Source organism: Aquila chrysaetos, chromosome 3 (genome assembly GCF_900496995.4).
Source record: "Aquila chrysaetos chrysaetos chromosome 3, bAquChr1.4, whole genome shotgun sequence".
Taxonomy (NCBI): domain Eukaryota; kingdom Metazoa; phylum Chordata; class Aves; order Accipitriformes; family Accipitridae; genus Aquila; species Aquila chrysaetos.
Window position 1 is genome coordinate 11,614,322 of NC_044006.1, and position 10,152 is coordinate 11,624,473.

At 55.6% G+C, this 10,152-nt stretch overlaps 1 protein-coding gene across 4 annotated transcripts in view; it reads left to right on the forward strand.

The window, feature by feature from the left end:
* RBPJL (recombination signal binding protein for immunoglobulin kappa J region like) overlaps positions 1 to 7,867 on the forward strand; it is a 23,248-nt gene extending 15,381 nt beyond the window's left edge. The window contains exons 3-12 of one of the 4 annotated variants that reach the window (XM_030010145.1): positions 1,376 to 1,501; positions 3,189 to 3,259; positions 3,525 to 3,640; positions 4,498 to 4,672; positions 5,088 to 5,228; positions 5,798 to 5,907; positions 6,006 to 6,167; positions 6,490 to 6,645; positions 6,884 to 6,987; positions 7,401 to 7,867. In XM_030010145.1, the coding sequence (XP_029866005.1) occupies positions 1,376 to 1,501; positions 3,189 to 3,259; positions 3,525 to 3,640; positions 4,498 to 4,672; positions 5,088 to 5,228; positions 5,798 to 5,907; positions 6,006 to 6,167; positions 6,490 to 6,645; positions 6,884 to 6,987; positions 7,401 to 7,674 (1,435 nt within the window). In that variant the 3' untranslated portion in view covers positions 7,675 to 7,867. The remainder of the gene's footprint in view (positions 1 to 1,375; positions 1,502 to 3,188; positions 3,260 to 3,524; positions 3,641 to 4,497; positions 4,673 to 5,087; positions 5,229 to 5,797; positions 5,908 to 6,005; positions 6,168 to 6,489; positions 6,646 to 6,883; positions 6,988 to 7,400) is intronic. The other 3 variants (XM_030010146.1, XM_030010147.1, XM_030010148.1) reach the window with 3 other exon arrangements.
* The last annotated feature ends 2,285 nt before the right edge of the window (positions 7,868 to 10,152 follow it).

Sequence of the window (10,152 nt, forward strand, 5' to 3'; positions counted from 1 at the left end):
CCTTCTCTGGCCACTGCTGTTTCTCTCTGTCTCCGATGCAAGGCCATTGCTCTGTGGAGAGGTCATGAGTGACCCCCAGCAGCCTTGGGAGAGTCAAGACCCAGAGCCTGAAGCCAGTTTCCATGTAGCTTTCTCTGTCCTGAGGATACTGGATCTGGTTTGGGTCTGATGCTCATCCAGGTGGGTCCAAAAACATCCCCTGACCGTGCAGAGCAGAAACACAGAGGCGTTGTCCAAATACCAGCAGGCACAAACACCCCTTTGCAGCAAGGCAACGGAGCTCAGCCCATGGAAGAATAGAGCTCAGGCTTAAGTCAAGACCATTTCATAACCAGCCAGGCTGGGTCCCCTTGGTAGGAGCAATTTCTTGAGTGTGCCCCGGTGCCATATCCCAAACATCGGCAGATGTGCAAAGGAGGGGCTCCTGCCCAGGCAGCAGCCCTTCCCTCTCCTCTGGTTTCCTTGTTTCCTCTTATCCAGCTGAAGGTACTCAGGAGGTCTAGGGACTTTCAGTAGGGCAGGAGCTGGTGTTATTCAGATGGGTGGTCTCACCTCCCCTGAAAGCAAGTCAGCACCACAGAAGGCCTCCCCAGTAGACACTCCATAACTCTCCCCGCTCTCATCCCCCAGTTCTTGCACACGAGTCCCAGGTGGCAGAGCAGGGCACCTCGGGCTTGGACCCACCTCATCTCTCTCTAGCCGGTTAACGCCCAACCTACTAAGTTAGCAGAGTTAAATGCCGGGTGCATGGGAACTCCTTCTAGTTAATAGAGCGGAAAGAATCGGCAAAACCACCCACTTCTTAGGTCTTGGAGAAGAATGCAGCTATTTTCACCCAACAGCTCTTGCAGAAGCCAAGAAGCAGCTCCTCCTTGCGTGACAGCTGCACTCACGGCTCAGCAGCATCATTTCCCAACTCACCAAAAAACCATACAGCAACAAGCACATCAGGTGGAAAACCAAATTAATAATCAATTAGAGCACTGCCACCATTGCGTGGGACTGGAAGTCTTAGAAATGCGTGTTTCAGAGCTATTAACATAGTGCCCTGTGTGTGTTTGATGGAAAACAAATAATAACTGTTAGCAGTTATTATTTATTATTATTATTATAACAATTATTATTATTATTATTATAACAAATAATAACTGTTAGCAGTTATTCAGTTATCCAAACTTTATGTTTTTCAATGCCAGCCCCAGTCTTAGAGCAACTGAGCTCCAGTGCTTCCCGATGGGAAGGCCTCTCCACCTTCCTCACCCCATTGGGCTGGACACGGAGGGAGCTCCAGGCTCCTGGCTCAGCATAGGGCTGGTAGGGCAAGGTGAGGAGCCCAATTCTGGTGTTACAGTGCTGGGGGACCGCTGTCTTGTAGATCCAACCCATACCAAACCAACCCACTTCGAGACGGTGTGCGGAGGTACCTGCAGCTGCCGGCAGACCAGACGGTACTGATACTGCATGCCAAAGTCGCACAGAAGTCATATGGCAACGAAAAAAGGTAGGAGATTGCTCTGGCTTCTCCTATAGCCGCTTCCAAACCCAGCTACCTAAAGCTTGATTTCAGCCTTGCTAGATTTCTGTGATCTCAGCTGGTGAAGCAAATGATTTAACATATCCTCTCTGCATCCACTCATGACCTCTTTGCATCCAAACCCATTGTTTAGTCTTTGTGAACTGAATAACACAAGAAGGATATTACCTCCCCCCTGCAGCCATCCCAGTTAGACATTCCTAGTGGTTAGGTTCCTCCTGTGAAGTACTGGAGAGCAGAAAGATGAAGTGAAGGAAGGAAAGATACTATTCAAATCTTACCCCCCAAGAAGGAAATTACAACGATGAAGAAGAGGAAAGGTTAGTGTTTTAAGTGCTCTGGAAATCTTGTCTTAAAATCCGAACAGCCACAGCAGGGACTGGGATGTTTCCATCAATGCCCACGGTCTCCAAAAGCTGCTATTTTTGAAAATCCTTCCCGCACTGCCAGCTTGAGGTTCTAGCCTGAATCTCCAAAATTGCTACTCCTGGGCAGTGACATCAGACTGTGGCACTGTAATATAATTAATCCTCCATTAATCCTTGTGATATAAATAATCCTCTGTTATTACCAAGTGTGGAATAGCTATGAGGCAACGAGCTCTACCTGTAAGGCGTAACCCACCCAGACCCCAGCGATCCCAGGAGACGGCTCTAAGCTGGGCTGGCTGTGCCTACAAAGTCCTCATCGCATCCAGTCTCCTGCCAGGGCTGCTGGTCCACGGGTAAAGGTTTTATTTCGGGACTGGGTCTCCCAGCCAGGAGGGAAGGCCCCATATCACTGAGCCTTTGGGACAGCCTCTTTCCCCTGCTCCAGACCCCATGCAAGGGGTGAAAATCAGATGCCGGGTCTGGAGAGGGAGAGAAAAGCAGCACGGAGCTCCCAGGCTAAAGTTTAAAGGTGCTGGTGCCATTTTTCTTGATGGTGGAAGTCAGGGGCCTGTGCTGTGGATGACTTGTTTAAATAAACCCGTGCCCAGGACTTTAGGGCTCTGAAATATCCAACCCCCCGCACTGGTGTTTTCTCTGCTAGCGCTTTACCCAGTATCAATAGAGGATGAATTTGCACCATTCACACAAGTGCAAAGACAGTGGAAACCCAAATAAAACACAGGAAAATAGGTTTCTAAAACCCTGGCTATAGATTTATTTGCATTGGGCTCTGAATCTGGCTGTGAATGCAAACTCTGTTCCCGACCTGCCGAAACTCCCACATGGCAGGCAGGCAGAGGCGGGGGGCCCGATCCCCCCCCTCGGCTCAGGGCAGGGCGGGCAGGCTGAGGCGCCCTGTCGTCCCCTCCTGGGGCCATCCCGGGGCCAGTGGGCTAGTGGCCATCAGCAGCACCGACAGATGTGGCAGCCACCCGGGCTGGGGCTGGACGCTGCGGCTGGAGGCAGCCGGTGCAGGGCAGAGAGGCTGAGACAGCTGCTTGAGCACAGCCCGATTCCTCTGGCCAGCCCTGCCCGTGCCCCCCCAGCCGGGGGGTCCCCAGCCCCTCGCTGCAGCAGCACGTACCTCCCAGGGTGCAGGGTTGCTCCCGATGCCGGTGAGCCTCGGGCAAAGGTCTGTGCTCTCAGCGCAGCCATCCCATCACCCCGGAGCATCTTTTCTGGATGCTGAAGTGCAGTAAGAAAATGTCCTCTTGCCTTTGCAGGTTTTTCTGTCCCCCACCTTGCGTTTACCTGAGCGGGCCAGGATGGAAGTTAAAACAGGAGCAGATAAAAGGTAAGCGTTTGGCAGCAGCCCTGGACCTCTCCTCCCTCCCTTCCCGTGCCACAGAGAGCTGCCCTCCACTTCTGCAAAGGGGAGAGTGACCCAGGTTTTTTTATCTTTGCACCCCCAAACTCCTCTTTCCCCCTTGAGGCTGAGCCCTCTGTGGTGCTGACCTGGGGAGGGCTGGAGCCTGGGGCAACCCACCGTGCCAGGAGGAGCCGAGCCCATGCCTGTGCCTGTGCGGGGCCTGGAGGGTGCTTCTCCCCGTCTCTTCCAGCCAGAGACCTGGGAGAGACGGGTTTTCGGGTGTGCGGGTACATGGGGCTGGACAGCATGGGCAGCAGCCTGATGGAGACCCAGAAACTCAGCTTTGAGGAGCAGCCGGACGCAAAGGTAAAGCCTGCTGCTCCCTGGAGCTGCTTATGCAGGGGCTGGGCTGTCCCCGGTGTCACCCCACGCCCTGGAATGTTGCATCATCCCCTTCCTTGGGATGTCGCCATCCTTCCTTCCTAGCCATCGCTCCCCACTCCTGCTCTGCTGCCCTGTTGTGGCACATGCGGCAGCCCGAGCAGCCAGGCAGGCTCCCTTGCCTTGCAAAGAGCCCCATCTTTCTTCGGCACCATCTTTTCAGGTTGACAGCCTTGTGGCAGGCAAGCTGCCAAAATTTGCACAGCTCCCTCAGCCCCGGTACCTTCTCCCGATGAGCGGCACTGCTGCTTATCGCAAAATGTAAAATGAAATGTCTTTCATTTGCAAATAAATGGCTAAAAAACCCTCAGTCAATCCCCAAGTTCAAGAGCTTCAGCAGAGCTCTGGCATCTTTTGATAGTGAGAAAAAAGAAGAAAAAGCATTATCTGGGGTCCCTGAAGAGCACGGGGTCTGAGTTGGGCCAGAAACCTTACAAAAAGACCCTTTGTCTGCAGTGCTTGCGTTGCTGCTATGGCACAGTGTATCAGCCAGGACGGCGGGGAAACCATAAACCCAGGGCGATTTCTCATGTTATGTGGGATAAATCACACGTGAACATTCATTTCCATGAGGAATTCTCTGCCCCCAGTGTAAATAAAGTCTTTGCTGATCCCCAGCTCTTCATTCCACCTGTAATAACATCTCTGGTTGTTTCCCCCTTTAAATGAACCTGGGGCTCTTTGAAAGGGCACTATTATGTCCTTGCGGGGCGGTGAGGAGGGCGAGGAAGGCTGGCAGGGCTGGGCTGGAGCTGCTGGCAGCCCCTCTCTGCCCTTGGCAGGGCTTCGGCTGTGCCAAGGCACTGTACATCTCGGACGCAGACAAGCGCAAGCATTTCCGCTTGGTCCTGAAGCTCTTCTTCAGCAACGGGCAGGAGATCGGCACCTTCCACAGCAAGCTGATCAAGGTCATCTCCAAGCCCTCGCAGAAGAAGCAGTCGCTGAAGAACACGGACCGTGCGTACAGGGATGGCTCTGTGGGGAGGAAAGCGGGTGCAAGCCCAGGGTGGGATGCTCTCTGAATGCTCACGGCTTGGCTCCGAAGTGGTCCAGGCTGGACCCAAAGCCCATGGGCATCCACAAAAGAGGGGGAATGTATCTGGGCGTATTGATGTCTCTTTTCTGAAGGGTTCAGCCACCACAGTGTGTAATGCCCTGATACCAACATGCTGCCCACTCCCTGGGCTTCACCTTTGAAAAGCCCACTTGGACTGACACTCATATACAGAGAAAGGCAGCTGGAGGGGGTGCTGCTCCCTGCTGGGCTGGTTACAGCATTAACCAGGACTTGTCCTCCCTTGGCTTGACAAAAGCCGTAGATCAAGCCACACGTGGACCTGGCAAGTGCTAACAACACAACCACCTCTCCCAGCAGTCTGCATCTCCTCGGGTTCCAAAGTCTCCCTCTTCAACCGCCTGCGCTCCCAGACTGTCAGCACCCGCTACCTCTCTGTCGAGGGGGGAGCCTTCATCGCCAGCGCCAGGCAGTGGGCAGCCTTCACCCTCCACCTGGGTAAGAAGCTTGTGGGACCACTGATGCTGGCCATGCCCAGGGCTGGCTGCCTCCAGCCCTGGCTCTCCCCTCCTGCAAAGCCAGTTTTGGGGGGGGGGGGCGAAAGGAATGGGAATTAGCCCCGGGGTGTGGGAACCTGACTCAGATCTCACCTCTGCCTGGTGTTCCTGCGGTATCTCTGGAGCCGATGGCTGTTTCCCACTGGCCTTGAGGGTTGGCATCATGCCCTGAGAGCACACAGGCTGCAAACGGGACAGCAAGAACTGTACCGGTCTGGAGGCTCACTAATCCAAACGAGTAACTTGCCTGGAAGAGGCCACAGCCCAACAGCATCTCTGCCCCCGCTGCCTCTGGCAGTGTCCCTGCGAGGTACCACATCCCAGTCCCGTTCTCCCATGCTGGGTTCCCAGGGAGCAGTGGTCTCTCCAAGCAGTGAGCACCTGCAGAGCAGAGAGGGCAGTAAGAAAGCACTGGGAGCACAGCCAGACCTGTGCATAGCAAGGCAGCCCAGGTTAACCTGCTCCCTAGCTGCTCAGGGCGGTGACTTTGCCTCTCTCCTTCCTGGCAAGCCGATGAGCACTGCACCCGGAGCGAGTTCCCCCTGCGGGAAGGGTATATCCGCTACGGCTCCGTGGTCCAGCTGGTCTGCACGGCCACCGGCATCACCCTGCCTCCCCTGGTAAGCCTCCATCCCTGCGGGTGTCAGGCACATGGACCCGGCTGCTCTGTGGCTCTGAGCGATGGATGCCATCCCTGAGATGCTGCTGCTGCCCACAGATCATCCGGAAGGTGACAAAGCAGTATGCCATGCTGGACGTGGACGAGCCCATCTCCCAGCTCCACAAATGCGCCTTCCAGTTCCAGGGCAGCGACCGCATGTACCTGTGTCTCTCCACGGAGAAAGTGATCCAGTTCCAGGTACGGCAGTGTGAGGAGGAGGTGAGGACCCCTGGCGTGCTCCCTGTCCTCTTTCCAAGCTCCTCTGGCTGGGGAACATGTCACCAGGAGGGGTCTTCCATTGAAGGGGGCTAGCATCCAGATTAAGGTCGGAATTGCTACAAAGCCATCTGCCTCTGGCTTGCCTGCTTCGGTGGGAACATTGTCACCGAGGTCTTTGCAAAGGCACCATGATCCGTGTTTCCCAGTGAGCGAAGTAGTTGCTTGCTGGAACCAAGACACCAGGGGAAGAAGCCAGGTGTCCTGGCCCCAGTCCCCTGCTGCCCCTGCTGCAGTGTTACTGGAGCTGTGACACTCTCCACAGGCATCTCCCTGCCCGAAGGAAGCCAACCGGGAGCTGCTGAACGACGGCTCCTGCTGGACCATCATCGGCACCGAAATGGTGGAGTATACCTTCAGTGAGAGCCTGGCCTGCGTCCGCGAGCCTGTCAGCCCCGTGCCACTCATCACTGCCCTGCAGGTAGGCACAGCGCCGGCCGCGGGCCACCCCCTCCTCTCCATCACCTGCCTCCATCATGGCTCCTGCTCCTGAGCCCTTGCACCCACGCTCGGCATCTCCTGGTTTTGGGATGCTGTGGGAATGCCTGGGTCTGGACTGCTGCGGCAGGGACGGGATGCGCAGGGAGAGCATCCTGCGGGAGAAGGAGTTGGGCTCATTCCACCACGTCACACACTGCCGTGCACTCTGCCCGTCACAGCTCACGGGTGGCGGGGATGTGGCCATGCTGGAGGTGCAGGGGGAGCATTTCCACGCACACCTCAAGGTCTGGTTCGGAGACGTGGAAGCAGAGACGATGTACAGGTAACACAGCCGAGGGGGCCAGGGAGCAGGCAGGGAACAGCAGCTGGGTTTAGGCTGTGCTGGGCAGCTCTGGGAGGGATGTGGCTGCTGACCTTGGGGACGGGGGCACTTGTACTGCCCGTTCTGTGGGACCAAGTATGAGCATTGCGAGGAGAGGCAGGGATGCGTCTGGCTGCTCTGCCCTGGCTGCAGTCTGGGGATAGCAGTGGGTGGGAGACAACAGGGAACTTAGGGGGCTGCAAACAAGCAAGCAGCCCTGGCAGAGAGGAATGAAACACCAGCGAGGAGAGGGGAAACTGGCCAGAGGCTTCACGCTGAGCTCCAGGCTGGAGGAGATGTGCCAGCACTCGCTGCCAGCCGCTTCTGCATGGGACCCTCATCTGTTAATGCATGTTTTCCTCTCCTGTTCCCAGGAGCCCCAAGTCCCTCGTTTGCGTCGTCCCTGATGTCTCTGCCTTTGGCAGTGACTGGAGGTGGCTGCGATACCCCATCACAGTCCCACTCCTGCTGATCAGGGATGATGGCCTCATCTACTCCAGCTCATTCACGTTCACCTACACCCCGGAGCAGAGCTTCATCCCAGGGCAGCAGGTCCTCTCAGATGTCCCCCAGGACTCGGACAAATTACTTGACAGCATCCATCAGGAGTTCACCAGGACCAACTTCCACCTCTTCATGCAGAGCTAGCAAGCTGGGCGGGCAGAGGCTCGGCCTCACCCCTGGCCCCAGGGTTCCCCATCCAGGGCTCAAGGTGGCCCTGCCAAAGGGTCCTCCCCACACATCGAATGCCCGCCATGTTACTGTCATTTGCTGACTTGTCTGTTCTTCACGGCAGCGTCTTACCCTGCTGAGATCTCACATGAAAGCGTCAATAAATCAGGCTTGAAGGACTTCTTTACTGATTCAATTGCTTCTTTACTAACCTTCACGATTTACCTCCTGTGCTAGCACAGAGAATCACAGCTCTCTTCATGTCCTCAGTCCATATATTCAAAGGCCAGGAGGGACAGGGATGATGCATGAACATGACCTTAAGTGTTATTGATCTATACCGGGAATCCCTGCATTGCTTCTGTGCTTTTCAGTAATGAGGAGCTGATTTCCAGCAGCCAAATACCCGGCACCAGATGTTTTGGTTTTTCACTGGAGGCCCAAATGGGGTTATTTCAAAAGGAAAAGGGAAAAAGAGAGAAAAAAAACTTCAGTGCAAAACCCAGCCCCTTCCTAGCTGGTGTGGCTCTGCCGAGCTCCATTGTTTTACACATTTATACACACACAGAAACTGCAGTGCTGGCATCAGCAGGAAACTGCTGATCTAAATATGCCATAAAAAGAAGCCAGGTTTCTTGGAGCTGGACCCGAGCGTTACGCAGAGTGGGTCTTACAGCTTTATTTAGTCTTCAGCTCTCCGTAGCATCAAAAGGCCCATGGTGTACATGGAAACCTGCTGGTTTGGCAGTCCTGAGCTGGGTTTTGAAACAACCCAACTGCCAGACCTATGGAGGTGTTTAACCCACACTGAACTCAGCGGCAGCGGGCAGGGGAACAGGGAAGGCATGGTGCCCCACGACCTGCAGCACCCCAGGAGTGTGGGGTGCCTGGCCCTGCACATCGACATCCATCACTGGCTCATCGCCCGGCTTACCCGTGTGTTTTGTGCGATCCAGCACATTTTGGATGCCGGCACTGCACAGACCGACAGCACCAGCATGCAGCCCGTCCTCAGCCTCGCTGTGTGCATTCCCTGCCATGCTGTGGCTCCAGATGCTGAATTTGGGGCTGCAGGGGCTCACAGCCTCACACCACCCAGCATGGAGGTGCACAGTGATGCCTGGTATCTGGGCCTCCTCCCTCTGCAGCTTGTGCATGGCCCTGGCTCCCACGGGAGCACAAGAGCTTGGGTCTCCGGAGTCCTAACCCGGGGCTTCCCGGGGGCAGCACCTCCCTAAACTCCACCAGGAGATGGGATTCCTTCTTCCCCAAAACAGGAACCTCAGAGAAGGTGAAAAGCTGTTGGCAGACACATCTGTGTGCATCTGGAGCTGCAGCTGCTGGAGGAAAAACTCGGGGAGAATATTACAGCGCATGCCAACAGCCAAGGGCTTGTGGAGGAAAGGGCTGGAGGACAGAGGAAGGGTAGCCATGTGGAGATCCGCAGGGGGTTTCAAAATGAAGCAAGTCCCTCGAGCAGGAGGCAGGTCCCGATGTGCTCATTAGGTGTCAGGAGCAGTTGGTACAAGACCTTACTGCTCCTGTTCCTGGCAAAGGCTCGAGCATCTTGTACAGGTGCTGGGGGCCACGGGGGCTTCCCCTGTGTGACAGCTGCTTACCCTGCGTGGCCACCCCATCGGCCCATGCTTACCGTCCCCTACGCTCACATCCCCAGAAAATCCACCCCTGCCCTAATGTAACTGAGGGCGAGATGCAAGAAAATCCTTTAATCAACCTGAACAGAGGATCCCTCATATCTCCCCCAAAAGTATTTCCTCCCGTCTCCTCAGGGACAAGCTGAAGGGCAGTGAAAGGATGGGGCCAAGCCTTTCAGTTTCTGCCTGCATCGCACACAGGAGTGTCTGGATGCTGGGGGCTTCTCAGCCCGCTCCCCTCCCTTGGAGGCCCAGGCATAATTCTCATTTTATGAATGGAAAGCACCCTCTGCTATATTTAGCAGCAGCCTGGTCCCGAAGGGCAGGAGGAGCACTGCTTGTTGACTTCAAGGGCTTGGAACAAGCCTGCCTTGTTATGTTTACGGTGCAGCGCTTTGCTGGAGAGGCCAAGAAAGCACCGAGTGGCTCATTCTTGAAGACTGATGGATTAAGCAAACGGCCGCAGTAATTCAAGCCACATGGGGAAAGGGGAGAGGCGGCGGCAGGCGGGCTGGGGGGGCCTCGAGGGGCTCCTGCTTTCCTCCGACCAGCCACAGGCTGCATTTAATCTGCTTTTCACAGCAGGTCCCACAAATGCAGAGGAGGAGCTTTGCAGCTTCTGGAGGAGACACTTCCCTGCCATAGGGAGCATATGCTCCATGTCTCAGCGGAGGAGCTGGTAGCATCGGCAGAGCTGTTTATTTGCATAATCACCAATTAACACAAATGTCTCGGAGAGGTGCCAGCCATCCAGTTGTATGTTCTCACTCGCTCGCGAGTCGGCAGCGCCAGTCTCCGC